Below are 26,409 nucleotides of genomic sequence, written 5' to 3'. Positions count from 1 at the left end.
TTGAAGGCATCTAAGGTAGTAATGAGGCGGATCTCTTCTGGCAAGTCATTCCATAATTTGGAGGTTATGGCGGAAAATGCTCTGTGGGAAGTTGTTGTTAACCTAGTTTTTGCACCCTCTAATAATTTTTTCCCAGATGTCCTGAGAGTGCGGGGCAGATTGTGTAGGAAGAGGCGTGCCCTCAAGTAACTCAGGCCCAAGCCATATAGGGCTTTAAAGGTAATAAGCAACACTTTGTATTGGGCCCGGAAGCTGATCGGCAGCCAGTGAAGAGATTTTAATATTGGTGTTATGTTCCAGTGACCAATCTGGCTGCAGCATTTTGAACCAATTGAAGCTTCCAAACTTGGTACAAAGGCAGCCCCATGTAGAGCGCATTACAGAAATCTAAACGAGAGATTACTAGTGCAAGTAACACTGCTTCAAGGTCCTTTTGGTCCAGGTAAGGGCACAGTTGGCATATCAACCGAAGTTGGTATCAAGCATTCCTAGCCGTTGCATCTACTTGAGATGACAACTGCAGAGACAGATCTAGGAGTACTCCCAAACTGCGAACTTTGTCTTTAGTCCAGGACAGGTTGGCAAACTTCCCTGCCTGGGCCTAGGGATCCTATCGCTAGTATCTCCGTTTTCTCTGGATTAAACCTGAGTTCGTTTTCCCTCATCCAGACCGACTCAAGGCAGGCATTCAGAGGAGAGATGCCATCTTTGGTCACTGCAAGAGTCGGAAGCATAGAGAAACATATTTGGGTGTCATCAGCATACTGATGACACCGCGCCCCATGTCTCCAGATGATCTCTCCCAGTGGCTTCAAGTAAATGTTGAAAAGCATGGGGGACAGAATGGCGCCCTGGGGAACGCCAGATGTCAGCTGTCTTTTACGAGAGCAGCTGTCCCCATCTGGAATCTGCCCAAGAGGTAGGAATTGACCCACTGGAGCGCAGTGCCCCCAATACCTAACTCTCTCAGGCGTTCCAGAAGGATACCATGGTCTATGGTATTGAATGCCGTGGAGATGTCCAAGAGCACCAGCAGGGTCACACTTCCCCTGTTGATGCCCAGACGGAGAGCATTGACTAAGGCGACCATGGCGGTCTCAACTCCGTATCCCGCCCTGAAGTTGGTTTGAAATGGGTCTAGATAATCGGTTTCATCCAAGACAGCTTGGAGCTGATCACCTTGTCCTGGTGCAATGGATGGCGCAAGCTTGTTTTTTTCTGCTCCAGAGAACTGGACCCGGAACAATGGATGCAAGTTACAGGAAAAGAGATTCCACCTCAACATTAAGAGGAACTTTCTGACAGTATGGGCTGTTAGACAGTGGTGGAGTCAAATGTTTAATCTGATTTTAAAAAATGTTTTCAATTGATAAAATAATATAATTAATAGTTTAAGTACTTACAATTAATGAAATGATACAATTGGTACCTTAAACCTCGCGAAACCAGGGATAAGAGTGCTTTCCACTGAAATGAATGGCATCTGGCAGAGATTGACCATTCAGTTCTGCTGGAGGATCTAGAGAGATTCCTAGAGATTCTCTAGGCATTTCTAGGTCTTCCGGTGCAACCCTACGGACAATAACCATAGAATCATGCTTGAAGACATAGACAATGCTTACAGATAACATACTTTTTCGAACATGGGTAAGTAAAAATGGAGTTACTGGTGCCATACATACAGAGGATGTACTTTACATTATTTAATGGGAAGAAAAGTGTCTTACAATACTAACACCTAAGGAGCTATATTCCTATGAAAGACATGTGTGTTTTGTTACTATGCATTGAAAAAAATATTTTCAGAATCAGATGCCATGTTTAGTTTATGTCATTAGATGTTCCTTAATATTCAGGTCTGGTCTCAGGAGAAGGATGTAGCACTTGGGAATAAAGATGCATCCCAGGAGCCCAGCGCTGGAGGCCAAGATGGAGAAGATCTGGACGGCCACCATGTACTTTCCCTTGGTGCTCAGGTAGGCAGGCACAAAAGAGATCCAAATGCTGCAGAAGACCAGCATGCTGAAGGTGATCAGCTTGGCTTCATTGAAAGCCCCTGGGAGCTTCCTGGCTAAGAAGGCCACCGTGAAACAGATGGTGGCCAGGAAGCCCATGTAGCCAAGAGCACTGTAGAACATGGCCACAGACCCTTGGTTGCATTTCAGAATGATTTCTCCAGGCTGGGAGTACATATCAGAGTCAGGGAAGGGAGGATAGACCCCAAGCCAGATGGAGCAGATGAGAAATTGGACAAACGCAGGGCAAATGACAATGGACTTTGCAAGACTTTTCCCCAACCATCTCCTTGCATTGCTCCCAGGCTTTGTGGCCAGGAAGGCCAGCACCACAGTGATGGTTTTAGCCAAAACGGAAGAGACAGCAAGTGAAAAGATGAGGCTGAAAGCTGTCTGTTGGAGAAGGCAAGCTCCTTTGCTTGGCCGGCCAAGAAAGAGGAAGGAGGACAAGAAGGAGAGAAGGAGGGAGAAGAGTAGAAGGTAGGAGAGGCTCCGGTTGTTGGCTTTGACCAGTGGGGTTTCGTGGTTTTTAATGAAGATTCCTAAGACAAAGCAGGTGGTTAAGGACAAGAAGAGGGCAAAGGAGGCCAGGATTTTACCCAGAGGTTCTTCATAGGACAGAACGTTTATATCCTTGGCAATACACTTATTGTGGTCGTTGTTGGGGTGCTGATCATCTGGACATCGGGAGCATATATCTGCATCTGTAAAGATGAAGAACCAAAAGAGTGATTTTGACATCACCTGCTTCTGTCCTCCACTGGATCACTTAGAAGATCCTTTATTGTAACCAAGAACTGTCATGTCTCCAGTCTACTATACACTCCTTTCTTTCTTAACCCTTCTAAAGGGACAGTTCCCCTCCCTCCCAACATCACTTTGATTCTGACCTTTGTTTGTTACTGAGGCACAAGAGAGATCCTGCTTCTATCTGCTGAACACCATTAAGAAGCCATCTTCATCCCACAGTCTTTAAGAATCAGTAAATCATGGGAAACAACTCTTACCTTTCTGGGCAGAGAAGGTCCCTTCTGGGCAGGGAAGACAGTCATAGCAGCAGATGGGCTCTCCTTCCTGGACTGCCTTGTGCAATCCGGGTTGGCAGCTTTCCACACACCTGGCCTGGGGCAGGCTCTACCCATGAAGAGAAGGAAGGGCAAGGTTGAAGATGTTAAGGTAGAACTGGAGGGCAATGAGTCATAGATCTGGGAAGGGAAAACAGTCTCCAGTTCCCAGGTAATCTGGCCTTCAGCTTATATGTAGTGAAGAGTGAAGAGGACCAGCTCAGGTCCTTGCTGGTCATTCTCTCTTTCTCACTCAGACCTACAGAAAAACCCATTTTCATTTGGCAATGCAGAAAAACATGGACAGAAGATATTGAGAGATGGCAACGAAGTTCTGTGCCCCTACCCTTCAGACTTAATCTATTTGGATGCCTTCAGATGGGAAGGAAAGTGAGCCAATATCCATGGTGGAAAAATGGATTTGGCTGGAGTTTTTGGAGTGGTGCAGAGAGTTGGATGAGAAGGAAGGGCAGGCCCTACCTTTAGGCAGAAAAATGGGGTGATTACTGCTTTTATGATAGAGGGAGGGTTGGAGTTCTGGGGTTTTTAAATTGTAATTTGTAATTGTTTGATGTTTTATTTATTCTGTTGAAATCTGCTTTGATTCATTTGTGAAAAAGCAGAATACAAATTATTATTATTATTATTATTATTATTATTATTTCCCTTGCATTAGAAGGGCAGCACATTGTTCAGTCATTACTTTTTCATAAAATCATAGAATCGTAGAGACCCCAAGGGCCATCCAGTCCAACCCCATTATGCCATGCAGGAACTCTCAGTCAAAGCATCCCCTGTCAGGACCATGGTAAATAGGTCTGAGAAAATGACATGGATGTGGCCACTAGGTGGAGCTGTTGTGCAAGTTATTTACAGCTCTAGTGGCAGCATTTCAAACAGTGCATCAATGGAATGTTGATGCAACTGTCACTGAGGGAGAGTGAGACAGTTGGTGCCTCTGAGTCGGTTGTTACTGGTGTCAGTTATGACGGTTGGTGTTAGAGTAACGGCATCTCTGTTTGTTGTTATGGTTGTTTGGTTGGCAAAGTAACTTATTTATTAAAGCCCTCATATAGAGTGAAGGCTTGAAGTGCTCTTGTCATTATTTCTCAAGCCGGGACCTCAAGGCCGTTTGCAGTGGAGAAGGAATATTTTCCTTCTTAGCCTGAATACCTTTGCAGACCTCTCCTCAGATTCCTTCTCCCTGGCGTCCTGTCGACGTGGTTCAACTCTGCAGGTGGTCGTGGTGGACACAATGCGTCTTTCTATGCCCCAACATGCCTGACAGATGGCCATCCAGCCTCTGTTTAAGACCTCCAAGGAAGGAGACTCTACTACACTCCAAGGAAGGAGTGCATTCCACTGTCGAACAGCCCTTACTCTCAGGAAGTTCCTCCTAATGTTGAGGCGGAATCTCTTTTCCTGGAGCTTGCATACATTGCTCCGGGTCCTAGTCTCTGGAGCAGCAGAAAACAAACTTGCTCCCTCTTCAATATGACATCCCTTCAAATATTTAAACAGGGCTATCATATCACCTCTTAACCTTCTTTTCTCCAGGCTAAACATCCCCAGCTCCCTGAGACTTTCCTCATAGGACATGGTTTCCAGACCTTTCACCATTTTAGTCACCGTTCTTTGGACATGCTCCAATTTCTCAACATCCTTTTTAAATTGTGGTGCCCAGAACTGGACACAATATTCCAGGTGGGGCCTGACCAGAGCAGAATACAGTGGCACTATTACTTCCCTTGATCTAGACATTATACATCTTATCGATGCAGCCTAAAATCGCATTGGCCTTGTTAGCTGCCACATCGCACTATTGACTCATGTTCAACTTGTGGTCTACTTGGACTCCTAGATTCCTTTCAGACATAGTTTCATTCAGCCATGTGTCTCCCATCCTATATCTGTGCATTTCATTTTTCCACCCTAAGTGCAATACCTTACATTTCTCTGTGTTGAATTTCATTTTGTTAGCTTTGGCCCAGCTTTCTAGTCTATTCAGGTCGTTTTGAATCTTGATCCTGTCCTCTGGGGTATTAGCTATTCCTCCTAATTTGGTGTCATCTGCAAATTTGATAAGTATGCTCCCAATTCTGTCATCCAGGTCATTGATAAAGATGTTGAATAGCCCTGGGCCAAGGACAGAGCCCTGTGGGACCCCACTGGTCACTTCTCTCCAGGAGGAAAAGGAGCCATTGTTGAGCACCCTTTGGGTTCGGCCGGTCAACCAATTACAGATCCATTTAACAGTTCCTTTGTCTAGCCCACATTTTACAAGCTTGTTTGCAAGAATGTCATGGGAAACCTTGTCAAAGGCCTTACTGAAATCAAGATATACTATATCCACAGCATTCCCTTCATCTACCAAGATGGTCATTTTATCAAAGAAAGAGATTAGGTTTGTCTGGCATGACTTCTTTCTCTGAAACCCGTTTTGGCTTTTTGTGATGATGGCATTGCCTTTTAGATGTTCACAGACTCTCTGTTTAATGATCTGCTCCAGAATCTTTCCTAGAACTGATGTCAGACTAACTGGACGATAATTGTCGGGATCCTCTTTTTTCCCCTTTTTGAAGATGGGGACAACGTTTGCCCTCCTCCAGTCTGCTGGGATCTCTCCTGTTTTCCAGGAGTTCTCAAAGATTATTGCCAATGGCTTCGATATTACATTTGCCAGTTCTTTTAATACCCTTGGATGTAGTTCATCTGGTGCTGGAGACTTAAATTCATTTAGATTAACAAGGTATTCCTGTACTATCTCTTTGCTTATTCTATGCAGAAATTCCCCTATTCTGTCCTCTGCTCCATTATCCTCAGGTTGAGGAGTCTTTTCCTTTTCTGAGAAGACTGAGGCAAAGAAGGTGTTGAGTAATTCTGCCTTTTCTCTATCTCCTGTTAGCATTTTGTCATTTTCTCCATGCAGTGGCCCTACTCTTTCCTCATTGTTCCTTTTGCGGCGGACATATCCAAAAAAGCCCTTTTTATTGTCCTTAACCTTTCTAGAAAGCCTGAGTTCATTCTGTGCTTTAGCTATTTGTTTGAATTCACCTTTGGTGATTTCCCCCTTTTTCCATTTCTTATACATGCTCCACTTAAAACTTAACTCAGTTGATTTTTTGTTAATGAAAGACCCTGGGCTTGTGTTTCTGCAGAATACAAAGGTGGGGGCAGAGAGACTTGTATGTAGGTTAAAGGAAGACAAGATCACTCTACTGCAAAAAAACCCACATCTGGAGCATTTCATTGGTTAAAGGTTACTGAATCATGGGAATACAATAGTTATTATTCTCTCTTATTTCTATCAGAAGTGTAAGTAACACAGAGAGAGAAACCAACATTTACTCCAAAGAAATGGAAGGGTATTTTGGCTGAATGAATGCCAGTCTTGGCTGAAGTTTCCAGAAAAAGTAGGGGGGGTGGTGGCTCATGATGGGAATTATGTTGTCACGTTTAATTATTATAATTACTATATAGCAAAGAAGGGTTTTATTTTTGAATTGTTTGTACTTGATTTTAACTTCTACTGTGTGCATGTGGTCCCTTGTTGAAAGAAAATCCTCCATCATAATTAATAATGAAGCAGCGCATTTTTATGGTTTCTTGAGACATCTCCCATTTTTCTCTCTCACTGGAACTGTTTGAAATTGTGCCTTCAATATCTCCCTTTTGAGAGACACCTATCCGTCCTCATCTCCCTTCTTTTTTAGTATTTCTGAAAATGGGATCACCCTCAATATTTCTTTAAGTTTACTGAAATCTGCTCTCCTGAAGTCTAGGATGCATGTCTGATTCTGCCTGGCTTTTCCTTTCCACTGTATAACAAACTCCAGGAAAACATAGTCACTTCCACCTAAGGATCCCACCACTTGCACCCCATTAACCAAATCATCCTTGTTGGTTAGGATCAGATCTAAAATAGCTGACCCCATTATTGCCTCTTCCATCTTTTGGACAATGAAATTGTCTTCAAGGCAATTTCCACATTCCAATCATGAGACTCATCCCACCAGGTTTCAGTGATGCCTATTATATCATATTTGCTTTGTTGTACTAGGAGTTCAAGTTCATCTTGCTCATTTCCCATGCTCTGTGCATTAGTGAAGAGACATTGCAGACCATGGGTCCCTTTTACTTGCTGCCTGTGCAAGTTTTTTTGCCTCCCACTGTTGGGTCCTTGCACTGTTTGCCTTGTTTCCTCTGTGTCAGTTTGACTATTTTTGCCATCCCTTTCGCCTTCCTTAATATTGTCTCCCTGCCCCTCGGAACTCAGTTTAAAGCTCTCCTGATCAAGTTCTTGAGACTGTTGGCAAAAACATTTCTTCCAACTGGCGTGAGATGCAACCCGTCTGTTGCAAGAAGTCCCTCCTCATGGAACCGCAGCCCATGATCGAAGAATCCAAATCCTTCTCGGCGGCACCATCTGCGAAGCCAGTTGTTCACATCTGCTATTTTCCTCTGCCTTCCTGGACCATGCCCTTCAACTGGCAGAAGAGACGAGATGACAACCTGTACATCCATTCCTTTCAGCTTCCTACCAAGCGCCTCGTAATCCCTTTTGATGTTCTGAAGGCTGTGTCTTGCAGTATCATTAGTTCCCACGTGGACCAAGAGGAAGGGGTATTGGTCAGTAGGCTTGACCAGTCTTGTCAGCCTCTCTGTCACATCACGGATCTTTGCCCCAGGGAGACAACACACCTCTCGAGACATCTTGTCAGGCCTACAAATCACTGCTTCTGTACCCCTCAGCAAGGAGTCCCCCACTACGACCACATGCCTCCTCCGAGGCTTAGCAGGGACTGTTTCCTCGGGTGGGACTCTCAGGCTCCCCTGCTCTGTCCCTGAAGTCTGTCCATGCTGCTCTTCTTCATCCTCCTTGATAAGGGAAAGAGCTTCGAATCGATTCTCTAGCTTCAAGCTCCCAGAACAATCCCTTGTTGGCCTACTTCTCTGTGTGACATTCCTCCAGGTGTCTGTCTCCTGTGAATGTGAAGTGACCTCCTCTGCCCCAGCAATTAGGGTCCTAATATGCTGAAAAGGACTCCAGCTGCTGTACTTTCTCCCCCAAGAGTGCTGCCAACTTGCACTTGGTGCATGTGAAGTTCTCCACAGCTATAGGCAAGAAGTCCAACGTCCCGCAAGTGTTACAGGTGACTGCAGCAGTTCCCTCAGTGTCCATATTGAGAAGTCTTAAGTAATTACTGAAACAGGACTGTGGGCTTCCTCCAGCGTTAAGTCCTCTGATGACCTGGCCTTTTCACCAATCTCTGGCGGTAAGCTCAATCAACTTAGCCTCTACTATAGTTCTCCTAGGATGAAAAAAATTCTCTCCTTCTCCTCTCTGTGGCAGGAAGTGCTCTGGAAAGGCTCTGGGAGGAGTTATATAGAGCTAGTCTGCTAGCGCAGTCCCCTAGTGACTCACAGAAGCTCCACCCCCTAAACAACAACCACACTCTCCACTCAAAATGGCAGCCCAGCTACTTCTTTCCTTCTCTTCTCTGTGGCAGGAACTGCTCTGGAAAGGCTCTGGGAGGAGTTATATAGAGCTAGCCTGCTAGCTCCCCCTAGTGACTCTGCCCCCTAGTGACCTTTTGTTGCAGAAAGAGCTGTTTTGTGCCATATATAACTCTAAAACTGTCCCTCTGGTGATGTGTAGACCCTCCATACCAAATTGAACGCTCCCCTTTCCGCACCTGGTTCATCCCTCTGAGCCACAAGAGGGCACTCTCCTCAATCTTGAGGTTTTGGGCTGGTGATTCTTGCCTCTTCAGACTCCCAAATTTCACTCCGGCAACTGAGCCATTGGGCCACACTACTGTATTCCAGATATCAAAGTTGGCAGCCAGTTCCCCATCTCCATCCAAGTACACTCCATCCATGGACACATTGTAGACCCCAACATTTCTCAGGAAAGGGTGAAGCTGGAAGGACAAAGAGAAGTCTTGGTTATCTTAGCAAAATCTGTTTTGGTTCTTGCACGAGTCAGGATCAGGAGATCCCAAAGGCAGGATCAGCACATGTTCAGTGGATGAGTGCTTTGGCAACTTTTAGGATGCTATGTTAAATAGTGCAAGTGAATGGTCCTCATTCAGTTCAGATTTCTCCCAGGTCTCCCAGGGTGTGAGACAGTAATTCATGTCTTCAAATAAAGCCACATCCTTGAGTCACATCCTTCCAATTTTCACTGGAGTTCCTGGGGAAAGCAAGTCTGCTCAGGAGTCATCTCTTGCTCTTGGTGTATGAAAGGGTCATGAAAATACAGGTTAAAATCCCTCCTAGAAGACCTGATTCTGTGCCAGACACAAGTTGTGTTTCCAAAATCTAGAGGGTCATTGGTGGGGAAGGCACTGTCCCATCACTGGGGCAATGGTTAGGCCTCCTCCCTCCCAGTTTACCTCTCAGAACCAGATTATTGTTGGCTGGGGGATTCTGGCCCAGACAAAACAAAAGGTAACTCTTCCTAGCAATAGATAGGTTAGTGATGGAAAAGGACATACCTGCCATGATTGTAGTTGGGGAAGGTCTCGCCCATCTCTCCTGCCCACTGTTGTCATTCTCTTGGGCCTGGATGAGAAGGCGGCATGCAAAGCTTGTCCTACAGCCAGGACACTATAGTAAACTTGGTAGCCATCTTCCGTCACGTGGAGTTCCAGGACGTCCAGAGGGAAATCCTCTACCTGCTCACACCTCCTTCGGCCTTTCACAGAGAGCACAGACTTTGAATAGAAACAATTAAATGCATTAGCCAGGTTCTGGTCATAGGTGTAATCATTTTTGGGCCTCATGTTCATCTGGATTGAGAAGTACAAGAACCATTGGCTCTGATGGAAATGTAAAGAGTATCTGGAGAGGTTTGAGGTGAGGTCCAGTGAGGCTGTGATGATCCAGACTTTCCCTTCATTTGGCTTTAACATATTTTCAAACAAACGGGTTAGAAAGAGTATATTTCTAAATAAAGAGCGAGTGTCTCCATAGAAAACAAGGACCTTGACTTGCCTCCATCTGTGAATCTTGTCAAAGGTGAATCTCACTTCAGGCACATTAATTTCTGGAAGCATCCCTGAGACAACCAGACAGATCCCATGCCGGGTGAGCTGAGGCGTCAGGGCTCTCATGAACCTTTCTCCGTTGTCATTGTCTGGAGCAAAGAGACCGATCCAGGTCCATCCAAAATGCAGGAGGAGTTGAACAATCCCTGGGTACAAGGCTTCCTCTCTGGGAATCATCTGGTAGTAGAAGGGGAACTGGGTCTTATCATGAAGGTCACGGGAGATAAAACCATAACTCACCTAGTAAGAAATAAGTAAGAAATATATATATAATATATATATAAATTTTTATTTCTACCCCGCCCTTCCAAAAAATGATCAGCATATAAACAGCAATAGCAATAGCATTTACATTTCTTTATCAGTGAACTCTCTAAGTGGTTTACAACTATAAGCCAATTGCCCCCAACAAGCTGAGGCCTCACTGGAGGACAGTCCCTGGGTACAAGGCTTCCTCTTTGGGAATCATTGTGTAATAGAAAGGAAGTCACGGGACATAAAACCATAACTGACCTGGTAGTAAATAGAAGGAACCGGTGTCATCTTTTTCCTCACGACAAAGGTAGGAGATGGTTAACCTGGATTTTTACAAAACATAGAATCATAGACTCTGTCATGCCCAGCTTGGCTGAGGTCTCAGGGGAGGATGCTGACCCTGAGCCTGAATCGGAGCCTCAGCTTGGCCATAGCAATGCCCTGAGAGCCCCAGCAGAGTCTGTGGCCTCAGAAGAGACTCAGCAGCCAAACCTCCAGAGCCTTTAGGAACTTTAGACATGGAGGAGGAGGAGCAGGCACCAACATACATACCTTCAAGCTGAAAACCAGCTTTTCAAGGTGGTTAAGAAGTTAACACAGACTCCTTCTGCCTTGAACCCGTTATTACAACCTACTGAGGCCTGCTGTGACACTTTCATTGACTATTTAGCAGATAAAATCTCTCGGATAAGGGCCGACCTAGACGCCAGCCTTAATCCAGAAACATTAAGAGAGGCGCCCAGTGACTCCGTCAATGAAGTTAATTTGGATTAACTCCAGTCTTTGAGTACTGATGACGTAGACAAGTTGCTTGGAAAGGTCAAGAAGACCACTTGCCCTCTCAATCCCTGCCCCTCATGGCCGGCCATCCAGGGAGGGGAGGCAACTATGAACTTACTAAGATCAATAATCAGTGTCTCTCTGAGGGAAGGCTGCTTTCCAGCCAGTTTAAAACTGGCTGTGGTTAAACCTATTCTCAAAAAGCCTTCCCTTGATCCGCTGGAGAAATCTAACTATCAGCCAGTATCTCTTCTATGATTCTTCCGTTTTTGGGCAAGGTGATCGAGAGGGCAGTTGCCAAGAAGTTCCAAGCGGTCTTGGTTGACACTGATTATCTCGATCCATTTCAAACTGGCTTCAGGTCAGGATACAGAGTGGAGACTGCCCTGGTCGCCTTGGTCGATGATCTCCGTCTGGGCACCGACAGGGGAAGTATGGCCCTGTTGGTGCTCTTGGACCTCTCAGCGTTTTAGAGAGCAAGAGGATTCCCTGGACATAATGGAACTAATGATCTGGGACAAGTACTATGCATGCAGAGGAAGTTGTTGGGATGGAGGAGGTCACTTCCCACACAGGAGGCAGACAGCTGGAGTAATGTCAGACAGAGAAAAAGGCCAAGAAGGGATTGTTCTGGGAGCTTGCAGCTAGAGAATTGATTTGAAGCTCTTTCCCTTATCAAGGAGGATGAGGAAGAACATCATAGACAGACTTCAGGGACAGAGCAGGGGAGTCTGAGAGTCCCACCAGAGGGAACAGTCACTGCTAAGCCTCGGAGGAGGCGTGTGGATGTAGTAAAGGGGACCCAAGGTCTGCGATGTCTCTACACTAATGCACAGAGCATGAGGAATAAGCAAGGTGAACTTCAACTCCTAGCACAACAAAGCAAATATGATATAATAGGCCTCACCGAAACCTGGTGGGATGAGTCTCATAATTGGAAGGTGGAAATAGAGGGGTATAACCTTTTTAAGAGAAATAGGCCAAACAGGAAAGGAGGAGGAATAGCCTTATATTTCAGGGACATTTACACCAGTGAAGAGATCCAGGACATCAATCCTGGAAGCCAGGTGGAGAGCATCTGGATAAGAATCAAAGGGGAGGGAAACAAGGATGTTATGGTGGGAGTCTACTACAGACCCCCAAATCAGACTGAGGAATTGGATGATGCCTTTCTAGAAGAGATGACCACACAGTCAGAAAAGAGAGATGTAGTAGTGATGGGCGACTTCAACTACCCTGATATTTGCTGGAAGTCAAACTCAGTCAAATCCTCAAGGTCTAGCAGATTCCTCACTTGCCTGGAAGACTATTTCATGGTCCAAAAGGTGGAAGAGGCAACAAGGGGGTCAGCTATTTTAGACCTGATCCTAACCAACAAGGATCACTTGGTTAATGGGGTGCAAGTGGTGGGATCCTTAGGTGGAAGTGACCATGTTCTCCTGGAATTTGTTATACAATGGAAAGGAGAAGCCAGACATAGTCAGACACGCATCCTAGACTTTAGGAGAATGGATTTCAGTAAACATAGAGAAGTATTAAGGGTGATCCCGTGGTCAGAAATACTAAAAGAGAAGGGAGTTCAGGACAGATGGGAGTTTCTCAAAAGGGAGATACTGAAGGCACAATTTCAAACAGTTCCGGTGAGAAAGAAAAAGGGGAGATGTCTCAAGAAACCATAATCACAAAAAGTCAACACGGGTTTCAGAGAAAGAAGTCATGCCAGACAAATCTGATCTCTTTCTTGGATAAAATCACGAACTTGGTAGATGAAGAGAATGCTGTGGATATAGTAGATCTTGATTTCAGTAAGGCCTTTGACAGGGTTTCTCATGACATTCTTGCAAACAAGCTTGTAAAATGTGGGCTAGACAAGGGAACTGTTAAATGGATCTGTAATTGGTTGACCGGCCGAACCCAAAGGGTGCTCAACAATGGCTCTTTTTCATCCTGGAGAGAAGTGACCAATGGGTCCCACAGGGCTCTGTCCTTGGCCCAGTGTTATTCAACATCTTTATCAATGACCTGGATGACAGAATTGGGAGCATACTTATCAAATTTGCAGATGACACCAAATTAGGAGGAATGGTTAATACTCCAGAGGACAGGATCAAAATTCAAAATGATCTGAATAGACTAGAAAGCTGGGCCAAAGCTAACAAAATGAAATTCAACACAGAGAAATGTAAGGTACTGCACTTAGGGCAGAAAAATAAAATGCACAGATATAGGATTATGGGGGACACCAGGCTGAACATGATTTATACATGTGAAAGGGCTCTAGGAGTCCAAGTAGACCACAAGTTGAGCATGAGTCAACAGTGTGATACGGCAGCTAAAAAGGCCAATGTGATTTTAGGCTGAGTCAGTAGAAGTGTAGTGTCTAGATCAAGGGAAGTTATAATAATAATAATAATATGTTTTATTTATAGACCGCTATTCCGCGATGATCATAGCGGTGTACAGTAAAATCGTTAATACAATAAAAATACAGTTAAAGGAGGGAGAAGTCTCATCCTTCAGGCAGTCCAAGATGTTGCTGGGTCTGCCTGATGGCTCCCTCTGAGGCCGAGATGACAGTTGAGGAGGGAGGGGCCTCTTCCTTCAGGCAGTCCAAGATGTTGCTGGGTCTGCCTGATGGCTCCCTCTGAGGCCGAGATGACAGTTGAGGAGGGAGGGGCCTCTTCCTTCAGGCAGTCCAAGATGTTGCTGGGTCTGCCTGATGGCTCCCTCTGAGGCCGAGATGACAGTTGAGGAGGGAGGGGCCTCTTCCTTCAGGCAGTCCAAGATGTTGCTGGGTCTGCCTGATGGCTCCCTCTGAGGCCGAGATGACAGTTGAGGAGGGAGGGGCCTCTTCCTTCAGGCAGTCCAAGATGTTGCTGGGTCGGCCTGATGGCTCCCTCTGAGGCCGAGATGACAGTTGAGGAGGGAGGGGCCTCTTCCTTCAGGCAGTCCAAGATGTTGCTGGGTCTGCCTGATGGCTCCCTCTGAGGCCGAGATGACAGTTGAGGAGGGAGGGGCCTCTTCCTTCAGGCAGTCCAAGATGTTGCTGGGTCTGCCTGATGGCTCCCTCTGAGGCCGAGATGACAGTTGAGGAGGGAGGGGCCTCTTCCTTCAGGCAGTCCAAGATGTTGCTGGGTCTGCCTGATGGCTCCCTCTGAGGCCGAGATGACAGTTGAGGAGGGAGGGGCCTCTTCCTTCAGGCAGTCCCAGATGTTGCTGGTCTGCCTGATGGCTCCCTCTGAGGCCGAGATGACAGTTGAGGAGGGAGGGGCCTCTTCCTTCAGGCAGTCCAAGATGTTGCTGGGTCTGCCTGATGGCTCCCTCTGAGGCCGAGATGACAGTTGAGGAGGGAGGGGCCTCTTCCTTCAGGCAGTCCAAGATGTTGCTGGGTCTGCCTGATGGCTCCCTCTGAGGCCGAGATGACAGTTGAGGAGGGAGGGGCCTCTTCCTTCAGGCAGTCCAAGATGTTGCTGGGTCTGCCTGATGGCTCCCTCTGAGGCCGAGATGACAGTTGAGGAGGGAGGGGCCTCTTCCTTCAGGCAGTCCCTGATGTTGCTGGGTCTGCCTGATGGCTCCCTCTGAGGCCGAGATGACAGTTGAGGAGGGAGGGGCCTCTTCCTTCAGGCAGTCCAAGATGTTGCTGGTTCTGCCTGATGGCTCCCTCTGAGGCCGAGATGACAGTTGAGGAGGGAGGGGCCTCTTCCTTCAGGCAGTCCAAGATGTTGCTGGGTCTGCCTGATGGCTCCCTCTGAGGCCGAGATGACAGTTGAGGAGGGAGGGGCCTCTTCCTTCAGGCAGTCCAAGATGTTGCTGGGTCTGCCTGATGGCTCCCTCTGAGGCCGAGATGACAGTTGAGGAGGGAGGGGCCTCTTCCTTCAGGCAGTCCAAGATGTTGCTGGGTCTGCCTGATGGCTCCCTCTGAGGCCGAGATGACAGTTGAGGAGGGAGGGGCCTCTTCCTTCAGGCAGTCCAAGATGTTGCTGGGTCTGCCTGATGGCTCCCTCTGAGGCCGAGATGACAGTTGAGGAGGGAGGGGCCTCTTCCTTCAGGCAGTCCCCGATGTTGCTGGGTCTGCCTGATGGCTCCCTCTGAGGCCGAGATGACAGTTGAGGAGGGAGGGGCCTCTTCCTTCAGGCAGTCCAAGATGTTGCTGGGTCTGCCTGATGGCTCCCTCTGAGGCCGAGATGACAGTTAAGGAGGGAGGGGCCTCTTCCTTCAGGCAGTCCCTGATGTTGCTGGGTCTGCCTGATGGCTCCCTCTGAGGCCGAGATGACAGTTGAGGAGGGAGGGGCCTCTTCCTTCAGGCAGTCCCCGATGTTGCTGGGTCTGCCTGATGGCTCCCTCTGAGGCCGAGATGACAGTTGAGGAGGGAGGGGCCTCTTCCTTCAGGCAGTCCCCGATGTTGCTGGGTCTGCCTGATGGCTCCCTCTGAGGCCGAGATGACAGTTGAGGAGGGAGGGGCCTCTTCCTTCAGGCAGTCCAAGATGTTGCTGGGTCTGCCTGATGGCTCCCTCTGAGGCCGAGATGACAGTTGAGGAGGGAGGGGCCTCTTCCTTCAGGCAGTCCCTGATGTTGCTGGGTCTGCCTGATGGCTCCCTCTGAGGCCGAGATATATTTATATAGTTATAGTGCCACTATATTCTGCTCTGGAATACTGTGTCCAGTTCTGGGCACCACAATTCAAAAAGGACATTGAGAAACTGGAGAGTGTCCAAAGGAGCGCGACTATAATGGTGAAGGGTCTGGAAACCATGTCCTATTAGGAACGTCTTAGGGAGCTTGGGATGTTTAACCTGGAGAAAAGAAGGTTAAGAGGCAATATGATAGCCCTGTTTTAACGTTTGAAGGGATGTCATATTGAGGAGGGAGCAAGCTTGTTCTCTGCTGCTCCAGAGAACCGGACCTGGAACAATGGATGCAAGCTCCAGGAAAAGAGATTCCACCTGAACATTAGGAGGAACTTCCTGACAGTAATGGCTGTTTGACAGTGGAACACACTCCCTCAGACCTTCTTTGGAAGTCTTTAAACAGAGTCTGGATGGCCATCTGTCGGGGATGCTTTGACTGAGCGTTCCTGTATGGCAGATTTGGGTTGGATTGGATGGTCCTTGTGGTCTCTTCCACCTCTATGGTTCTATGATTCTACATGTCCCAAAATCATCAAGGGAATTTGGATGATTAAAGCAAAAGGCCACACTTCACTCCAAAATGAATATTTACATGTAAAATGGATGCTCTGTTGGGGGAACACACCAGTGGGACTCAAAAGAGCACAGTTCTTGAAAACACACCCCTGGGGCGAAGACAAAGTGGTCCCACTCCTCCTTCTTAGCCTCCCTGAACTTCAGAGCTGTGAAGCTCAGATCCAAACCGAATGCTGAGTAGTGAAGGACTTCTTCCCTCCTCCGAGTTCTACCAGACTGGAAACCCTTAAAACACTCCACCCTGAAAAACAGGGTTGTGACCATCACTCCCTCAGGGAATCTCCAAGACACACAAAAGCCATCCTTAGTGGTCAGGGGTCCTGAGACGAGTTTGGAGAGAGGTCACATGTAACCCCAAATCTGTATTTTGCGCAAAGAAAATGGCCACAGCTTGTCACATTAAAACAGATGGAAAAGCTATGCCAGTTGACTCATTGTTTTTATAATGTGCATTTTAGATGTTATTGTTATTGTAAGAATATTTTACGGTTAAAATTATTATTATTATTATTATTATTATTATTATTGATCTGACAAGGATGGGGCCTATTCTTAGCGGTCGGGGGTTCTGAGACGAGTTCAGAGAGGGTTCACATGCACCCCCCAAAACCATGTTTGGCAGAACCAAAATAGCTCCCTTCTTGGGGTTCAATGGAGGTTCCTATGGAGCCCCAAAAGATGGAACCCTAAAAGTTGGTACCCCAAAACCTAGAACCCCCTAAAGATAACACCCCAAAAAGTTGACACCCCAAAACCTTGAACTCTCCAAACAAGGAGGTGGGACTAAGACCAAAAAGGGGGCGGAGCACCTGTCACTTTTGATTTGACTAAAGGAATGGGTATTATACTACCATTGGATTTTTGAAACGATTGGATTTTTAAAGTATGTTTACAAAATACAAAGCTGAAAGAACAAAAAGGAAGTGAAAAGACAGAAGAGGGAGGCAGTGAGACGAGATGAATCTGGACCATATATGCCCAAAAAATGTTTTCTGGAATTTGGATAGCTATCAAATACATCGCTAAAGCAGTCAGATCTTCTGACCATTGAACAACGAATGCTAGATGTTTCTCTTTCCACCGCTGGTGTCTAAATCTTTTGGAAACATTAAAGGTACACATAATCCCCCCAAAAGTGGACTTTCTCTCATTCAACATGATTTAAGAGAGGAGGAGTAATCTACAACTGTCCATAATTCTTTTAATACAAAAGAAGACATCCAACTGGAAAGGGGTAACCACTGAGGACACTCACCTTTGCACCACAAAAATGTGGATTACCTAATAACTAAAATGACAAATTATTGTTGAGAATGGAAATGGAGGAAGAGTTGCTGAATATCTAGTGAAATGGGCTCAGACAAAAAATAAGGAACAGTTCCCCAAGATATGATGGCAGCAGTGAAAGTAATTTGAGCATAAGTGGAATGAGACCGTGATACTTTTGCATGAAGAGAGCATATTAGACATATAATTTTCACTGAAATAGGGAGCCAGTGTGGTGTAGTGGTTTGAGCGTTGGACAAGGACTGGGGACCAGGGTTCAAATGCCAGCTCAGCCATGTAAAGCCACTGGGAGACCTTGGGTAAGTAACACACTCTCAGCCTTAGAGGATGGCAATGCCAACCACCCTCGGAAGGAACTTGCCAAGAAAACCCCACAATAGGTTCACTTTAAGGTCGCCATAAGTTGGAAAGGACTTGAAGGAGCCCAGCAACACTGGAGACTTTTAAAGAAGAATGGAAATTCATGGGTGACTGAGATAGTGACACCTTTCTTTTATAATGGTTCCATGTCCAAAAACTTTGTTTCATTCACAAAAATATTCAAACAATTTGATGTAAAATTACCCTCAGTCTTTTTCAAAGATATTAAATATAAATGAATTTTGTGTTTAGAATTGAGCCTCATCTCCAAGACCGCTCATTATTTATGTATATGAAACAGAGGCATTTCAATATCCAATAATATTTGGAATTCAAACCACTTCTGATAATGGAGACTCAGCCTCTATCAGGTTTTGAAGCTTACATTGAATCATTCAATATGGTAGAAGTCAGGGGATAATATCTCACTGGTCAACTATTTCACTACTTTAGATGGCCTTAGATAAAGAAGAATTATTATTAACTATAACTATTCACCAGAGAGTTGCAAGTCCTAGATTTCTCTAGTGTTTTAGTGTGTCTGTTGCATTTTGTTCATTGTGTATTGTGTTTGATCGGAATTAATTTAGTTAGATTAGTTTGTAAGGTGTGTTCCTTCTAATATAGTAGTAGTAGTAGTAGTAGTAGTAGTAGTAGTGATTTATATTTATTTATATTCTGCCTTTCTCCCAAGACTGGGACTCAGGCTGGCTTACAATATTAAAAAAAAAGGTACATTTAAAACCATACAAAAATAGTACATTAAAACAGAATGAAATTGCTATAATATTGAAACAAATTGCTTATTAAAATGTCAAATACAATTTCAAAATATAAAGAATATTTCAAACACATGAAAACAATGTAGTTTCATGCTTTTAAATGTTTGGGTTAAGAATAGTACTTAAAATAATAAAGTACACCACACACTGGGTCTAAAATAGTGACCTTACCCTAAGGTTTTCTTGGCCACGTTTCTTTAGAGGAGGCACTCCATTGCCTTGTTCTGAAGCTGGAGGAGAATGATTTGCTCAAGGCAACCCTATGGGTTCCCATGGCTGGATGGGGATTCGAACCCTAGTCTCTTGCTGTCACAGACCCCGAGCCTTTTCCAGCTCTCTGTCTGCTGGAACCCTCCCTCTTGCAATAGACGTTAACACCTGGAGGGAGGACGTTTGCATCTCAATCTTGTGAAGTAGGGACACATTTGAGCACAAAAGAGTATGCCACTGAGCACTAATGTTAGAATCATCCAAGGCATTGTATGCTCCATCACTATGTACAGATGTGAGAGCTGGAGAGTGAAGAAATCAGATAAGAAGACATGGGGCTGGGGAAGAGTGCTGAGGAGACTGTGGAGAGCCAGGAAGACCAACAAATGGGTCCTTGAACAGATCGAGTCTGAATTTGGAGATGATCACATTGATAATAATAATAAATAATAATTTGTTTTATTTATATACCGCTATTCCAAAGATCATAGCGGTGAACAGCAAGTAAGTTAATTCGCAAGTAAGCTAATTAGCCCCCAACAGTCTGGGTATTCATTTTAGCTCCCTCCTCGGAAGGATGCAAGCCTGAGTCGAGCTTGGGCCCTTTTGCTGGTCTTGAACTCGCAACCTTGTGGTTTTGAGTGAATGGCTGCAGTATAGGCATTTAACCACTGCGCCACCAGGGCTGCTGATCAAATGGAGGCTGTCGAAGGAAAGACTCATTGGAAAAGACAATAATGCTGGGGAAGGTGGAAGGCAGTAGAAAGCAAGGATGTCCACATACCGGGTGGATGGACCCAATCTGGGAGGTCCTAATAATAAAACAAACTATTTGTATTGTCCCCCCTCTCCCAGGTGGATCCAGGTGGGATTACAACCTATCTTAAAATGCAATACACACAATCAATAAAATACATAAAAATTACAGTTAACATCAAGATTTACAAGCGACAGTGAAGCAAAGATGTTCTCATCATAATCAAGGAGGTGGGTCTATATCTTACATAAGAGCAGGTGGGAACGCTCTCTGGAAGAGTCTTAATGCTAGAAAAGGGAGAAGGAGCGGAAAGAGATGAACCCCACATGCTGCCTGTATCTACAAGACCAGAGCAGTGGAGACAGGGAGGCTTGGAGATGTCTCTCGAGTTGAGGTTGATCCAAGGGCAGCTAATTCCAACAGCAAGTCTCATCTGGCCAGGTCTCACCTGGAAGACTGTCTCCATTTTCTGGTCACCAGAATTCAAGGGGAGTGTGGACAAGTTGGAGTGTGTACGGGGAAGGCAACCAAAATTGCAGAAGGTCTGGAAACCATAATAATGCCCAGTGAGGAGGAGCTTTGGGAGCTGGGTATGTTTAGCTTTGGGGAGAGAAGGTTAAGGGGTGGCATGACAGCCATGTTTAGATATTTAAAGGGGTGCTATATTGAAGAGGGAGCAAGCTTGCTTTTTGCTACCTCAAAGAATAGGACACAAACCAATGGATTCAAGACTCCATCTAAAAATTAGGAAGAAGAAAGAACTTCCTGACAGTAAGATCTGTTTGACAGTGGAAAACGCTGCTTCTGTGGTGTTTCCTTCTTCTTCAAAAAGAAGAAGGCTGCTAAAGAAGATTTTTAAACAGAGACTGGATGGCCATCTGTCGCAGGGAGACCTTCAATGGTGTCTTCCTGAAGGGGATTGTCCTGGATGCCTTTGTGGTCTCCTGCAACTCTATGATTTTATGAAGCCTAACCTATAAAACGTTAGGAAAGGAGCAGATTCTCAAAAGGTGTGCCATGCGAGGAACAATCGATAGCCCCCTTAAAAGTGTGGTCTTTTAAGTTAGTACAAATATATACAGAACAGAAGACGGAGAAACAGAATGCTTCCCAATGGGCAAATTGGCAAAGGGATCAGACAAGGCTGTATCCTTTCACCCTCTCTGTTCAACTTGTATGCAGAACATATTTTAAGAAAAGCAGGCTTGAAGGAGGAGGAGTAAAAACAGGAGGAAGGAATATCAACAAGGAATCATTCCCATTTGATATTAAATCGGTTTAAATTAGTTTTTAATTCACATTGAAAACAGGTCATGAATTCTATTGACAACGAATCAAGTTCCCGCTATGGATTTGAATTATGCCCTTATTCCATGTCGTTCCCACTAGTGGTAATGAGCCCATGCTTCAAAATGGAGAACGCTTTTGGACAGAAAGCTGAAAGGGAGGACTGTGGCCTGGAAAGGGAGGATCTGTGGTTGCCCAGTGTGGAAGCCACTAAGCCCCTGACTGCAAGTGGGCTTCCCTGCCATCCCCACACCACTCCAGGGGGCCCTCCTCTCCACCACAGGCTCCACATCCGAGGCCACCACAGCCAGCCTTACCCACACTCCCTCGGGTGGCTGGATGGCAGGATGGGGGAAGGACTCAGGCACCTCACCCGCAAGGGGTAGCCCTTCCACATGCCTCCTCCATTCTTTGGAGGTGAACGGTGGTGCGTTGTAAGATGAATGAGCGAGTTCTGACTTAAACACCGAGCTGAAGAACCAAAGAACCAAGGAACATGGCCTTAAAACAAGCTAAAGAACCAAACAAGATGGTTCCGCGCAGAGCAATGATGTGAAGGTGGGGTTTGGCAGTAAAAGCGGAGAATGCTGAGGAATTTGGAAGCCGAAGTGAGGTGCTGTTCAGGTGTGATGAACAACAATGGCCAGGGAGTTTTCCTGAGCTGCAATGAAGTGAAACTGACAGGACAATGGACTACTTTGAACAGCATGGACCGCTTTGTACAGCATGTCTTCTCCAGAAAGAAGAAGTTGAGTAATGGGCTGCAATATTGCAAATTCCAGCAACTAAGAAGCCAGAGAGAGAAGAAAAGTATAAAGACCCTTGGCTTTTTCTCTAATTTTGTTGGCATCAACTGCGTGGCTACATTGTCATCCCCAGCCTTTGAGGGCAACTGATCATTGCTCAGCGGAAGGAAAGTGTGTGTGAGTATTGTATGAATGTGTGAGTGAATGAAAGAGCTCTTGATAATCAATGTTTGTATTATTTTTGCGATTTCATAAATGTTACATGCATAGTGTCTAAAACCAAATTTGGTGTCTCTCTGTTTGTATCAGCCCTGCTCTGAATAAGTCCACACAATGAGAAATTTTCATCACACACTCTCAGGTTAAATAGGTTGCCCTTACAAACTTGGGTATGACAGTGTCACGTCCTGGAGGGCTTCAAACGCCTGAAGCATTTCCCTCCAACCTCGGTGAGAAGGTGGACGAGAAAGGGAGACAGCCGCCCAGGGAGGATTGCGCTTCAGCCACCCCGCTCCTCCTCAGAGCGCCTCACCGGGAAGGCCTCCAGGGCTTGGGCAGCCATGACAGCCTTGGATGCTGAGCCTGTAGCAGATGGGAGGCCCCCAGGCGTGGCGCGAGGATGGGAGGGAGGGCGTCTTCCACCCAGTTTTGTCTCCCCTGACCTGAAAACCGATTGGACCACCAGGGTCAAGGTGTCCTGGGAGGACCGTGCTTCAGCCACCCCTGCTCCTCCTCAGAGTGCCTTGCCAGGGAGGTTGCCTGTCAGTTGTGAATTGAATCCATCAAAAAAACTAATGCTTGGAAAGAGCGATTTATTTGCATTTGACACGATTCCAAGCATATCTAAGCAGGTGCTTCTGAAACTGTTTCCAAATCACACTGGGACTGACCTCTAAGATACGCAAATGACACTGATAGTACTAGCAGAAAACCTCAAAGATGTGGAACAACTGCTAAGGAAGATCAAAGAAGAAAGTGCAAAGGCAGCTTTAATGCTGAACAGACAATGAAGAAATAGAAATAGTCAAAGAATTCCCATACTTGGGATCAAACATTGAGAGAAATGGGGACTGCAGTCTGGAAATCAGAAGAAGACTAAAGAGCCATTCAGACTACATTTTACCCCGGTTCCCAAACCGGTTTAAAAGTTGGAAGTTCTCACTCGCACCGATTTTTACACAACTCAATCAGGGGCTTGCACAACAGATCCAGGGAAAATCCCCCTTAGCGCGTTTTTTCTGAAAGCAGACTTTTTCCTCTTTCTTTCTGGAAAAACCGTTGTTTCCCTGCTGCCGGCAAATTGACCCCAGTCATGATCGGGTCAAGTTCAGGGAGGGATTTAGGTCAGAGGATCATGCCTCCCCTCTCCCCTCGGCTTTTTGCAAGCAGCTTTCCCCCCTTTTTGTCATTTTATTGACAGATTATGTGCATGCTTGTGCTACAGATGGGTACATAGGAATGTGTATGCTTGTGCTACATTTCCCTTTCCCTTACTTGCTGCTGCCCCCTCCCCAATGTCAGCCTCGCTACTCTCATTGTGGTAGGCAGCAGGGGAGAACCTCTTCTGTCTTCTTCCCCCTCTCTTCCTCCTTCTCCTCTTCTTCCCTGTTACCGCTGCTGTGGCTCTTCCTTCTCCTCTTCCCTCACCTTCTCTGCCATCCTCCTCTCCCTTATAGCCCCCTCTCACCCTCCTGCCTCTGCTTGCCCTCCTTTTCTCCCTCCTCCTCTTCCTCTTCTCTGCTCTTCCTCATTTTTCTTCTCCCTCCTCCTCCTCCTCTTCCTCTGCCAACACCACCCCCCCTGCAGGCTCTTTCTTCTTCTCTTCCTACTCTTGGCCTCCTCTTCCTCCTGCTCTTCTTCCTCCTCTCCCTGCTTCCTCTGCACCTGCAGCTGAGGAAGAGGAAGAGCAGAGTAGAAGAGGGGGAAGGAAAAGGAGGCCAAGTGGCAGCAGCATGACGGAGTGGGGAAAGGGAGCAGGAGGAATGCACTGGAGGTGGGATGGGCTGGGAGTGACCCCCAGGAGCCGAAGAGCAGCAGGCTCGCCTGACCCTCGGCTCCTAAGGCAGGCGGGCAAGGCAGGCCAGGAGGGGGGCCTCGGCTGCTCAGCCAGCCAGCTTTCCATCCCTCCGGAGAGGCCAAGGGCCAGGTAGAGCAGAGCGGAGTGGAGCCAAGTGGAAGGTGGTGACAGAATATGCGAACGCTGCCACCAGTTTAAAAAGGAGGGGGAAAAGCCCCATTCTGTTGGGCAATGGTTGTAGGAGACATTACCTTTGACAAAAGCGAAAGTGAATTTGATTGACAAGAAAGGAGGCTCCATTTTAAACCAGTACCGCAAATGTGAACTTCAGAGGGGCAAATTGCCCCAATTGAGGTAAAGGGTAGTGGGCACTTGTTTCTGAACAGATTCGAGAGGAGGAACCCGGATCTGCCCAGTTCTATCCAGGGCAAATGGGTGAGTGGGAATGGGGCATAAGAATGGGGAGGGTGGCTATGAAAGAACTACAAAAGATTCTAAAATGCAAAGATATACAACTGAGCACAAAAGTCAGAAATGTACAAGCCATTGTATTTCCTATTGGCATGTATGGATGTGAGAGCTGGACAGAGAAAAAAGAATACAGGAGGAAAATCAGCTCAAGATGTGGGGCTGGAGAAGAGCGCTGAGAATCTCATGGACAGCCAAAAAGACAAACAAATGGGCCCTAGAGCAGATCAAGCCGGAAACCTTCCTGGAAGAAGCCAAGATGACCAAACTGAAGCTTTCGTACTTCAGACACATCCTGAAAAGGAAGGACTCACTGGAAAAGACAATAATGCTGGGAAAGTTGGAGGGAAGGAGGAATGGGTTTTATTGGGTTGCAGGAGAAATGAAGCAGAGCAATGGGGGGCAGAGGAGGGTCTTGGAGATGTCTCAGCCATACGGTTGCCATGGGTCAAGATTAACTCGAAGCCAGTTAACAACAAACAACAACAACAAATATATTACACGGTCATCAGTACTAATCCTCTCTATGGTGATCCATACCTGAGGGATTTTGTAGATGGACAACATGTTTGCAATATGGATGGAGATTTCAGAATCGGCCCCTTCGATAACTGCTAGCAGTTCCTTCTGTCTTCCACAGCTGTAGTTTGGGATGCTCTGACCTTTAACCGAGAGCATATCCAGCAAGAGATCATATGTGATCCTTGCATTGAAATAGTTGTCGAAGGCGTTGTATCCCAAGGTGATGTTCGGTAAGAGTTTGGGGTTCTGGTTGATCTTCTGAATGGCAAGCCAGAAGGCCGGGATGTGGCTCCTAATTGTACCCGAATAACTGCAAATACAGAAAGAAACAAATGAAAATAACTCACCTTTTGTTTCCATAATTTGAAGGATTTGTCTTGGCAATAAAGACCACTTGAGCTAACTATCACAGTGAAACAGGTTTGAGCAGATGGCTGATCAGTTTTTGTGCATCAGTGTTTTGCAAAATGCCAAATATTGAGGGCACCAGAAGGTCTTGAAATACTTTGCTTGAATCCAGCCCTGAATCAGAAAGCGTAAAGAAGGGATAGAAGGTGAGAAGCTCAGGAAACTTACAGAGAATAGGACCCAGAACAATGGATGCAAGCTCCAAGAAAAGAGATTCCACCTCAACATTAGGCAGAACTTTCTGTTTGACAGGGAAGAAACTACTTCAATGGAGGAAGGTGGCATCTCCTTCTTTAGAGATTGTTTTTAAACAGAGGCTGGATATGGCCATCTGTTGGGGATGCTTTGGTTGTGAGTTCCTGCATGGCAAAAAGGGGTTGGACTGAATGACCCTTGATCTCTCTTCCAACTCTATGGTTCTATGAAATGAGGAAGAACCATTTAAAGCAGATATTGAAGATATCTAACGGGGTATTCAGAGAAGAGAGAGCCAGTTTGTTTTCTGCAGACAGAAACCAGTGGACAGTCTTACCCTGACTCACACAACCCGTCCCGTAAAGATTGAGTAAACAACCACTCTGAGATAAGGGTGAACTGGTAGCCAATAGTCATCCCCAACAGGCCTCCTAAATGAGTTCCAGCTGGGCTAGCCCACAATTTCTGTCCTGGTGTATGCAGATACCTTTTCATGTAGATAAAAGGAGGGCCTGCAAAGGAGTTGGGTCCAACCGCAGAGTTTGCAGCAGGCACAATCCCACCAATGAGCTGATCTCCTGGCCTGAAAAAATTGAAAAGGTCTGATGAATCGCTTTCTAAAATCAGAGGGCACTTGGCCTTTGCAGTCATTCCCCAGGATGCAGAGGAACAGAGAAAGAAGTGTAGAGGAAGAATAAAGACCATTTGGGCCATGAAGATGCTGCAGCATTTGAATCTTGGCTGCTGTGGAGAAAAGCAAGTCAGCAACCAGGGTCTCTGCTGTTGCAGATGCAAGTCCAGCCAAGTCTTCTGACCCAAAGGGACTGGATTATATTAGCATAACAGCACCAGTACTATCTCAGCCCTCCCTAAACCTCAATATCCCCCTGCCCCAAGTCTCCATGGTGCAAGTAGTATTTATCCTTTCTTTCTTTCAGGCTCATTGCAAGAAATTGCCTCCTCTTGCATTAGATTCTGATTTGTAATCTCTGGGTCTCAT

General features: G+C 46.1%; 1 protein-coding gene across 1 annotated transcript; it reads right to left on the bottom strand.

The window, feature by feature from the left end:
* Positions 1–1,826: 1,826 nt before the first annotated feature.
* Positions 1,827–25,826, bottom strand: LOC149278135 (vomeronasal type-2 receptor 26-like). Its single transcript, XM_089502384.1, has 6 exons — positions 25,747–25,826; positions 24,825–25,116; positions 9,580–10,371; positions 8,776–9,003; positions 3,023–3,149; positions 1,827–2,719 (listed from the first exon to the last, which is right to left on the bottom strand). Exons 1-6 carry the CDS (start codon positions 25,824–25,826, stop codon positions 1,827–1,829), a joined length of 2,412 nt encoding a protein of 803 aa, XP_089358510.1.
* Between the last annotated feature and the right edge of the window lie 583 nt (positions 25,827–26,409).

Source organism: Sceloporus occidentalis, unplaced genomic scaffold (assembly GCF_023333645.1).
Source record: "Sceloporus occidentalis isolate IW3139 unplaced genomic scaffold, rSceOcc1.0.p SCAF_201, whole genome shotgun sequence".
Lineage (NCBI taxonomy): Eukaryota > Metazoa > Chordata > Lepidosauria > Squamata > Phrynosomatidae > Sceloporus > Sceloporus occidentalis.
The sequence above is the reverse complement of the archived record's forward strand: the minus strand, read 5'-3'. Positions and strand labels throughout refer to the sequence as shown.

What these genes read in the sequence shown, in the direction of transcription:
- LOC149278135 (XM_089502384.1), bottom strand. Translation starts at nt 25,826, where the DNA reads ATGACTATTGGCTACCAGTTCACCCTTATCTCAGAGTGGTTGTTTACT. An exon ending in CCATCTACAAAATCCCTCAG is followed by an intron (nt 10,372 to 24,824) that starts GTATGGATCACC and finishes ATTTCTTACTAG; the next exon opens with GTGAGTTATGGTTTTATCTC. An exon ending in GACCTTCTCTGCCCAGAAAG is followed by an intron (nt 2,720 to 3,022) that starts GTAAGAGTTGTT and finishes TCATCTTTACAG; the next exon opens with ATGCAGATATATGCTCCCGA.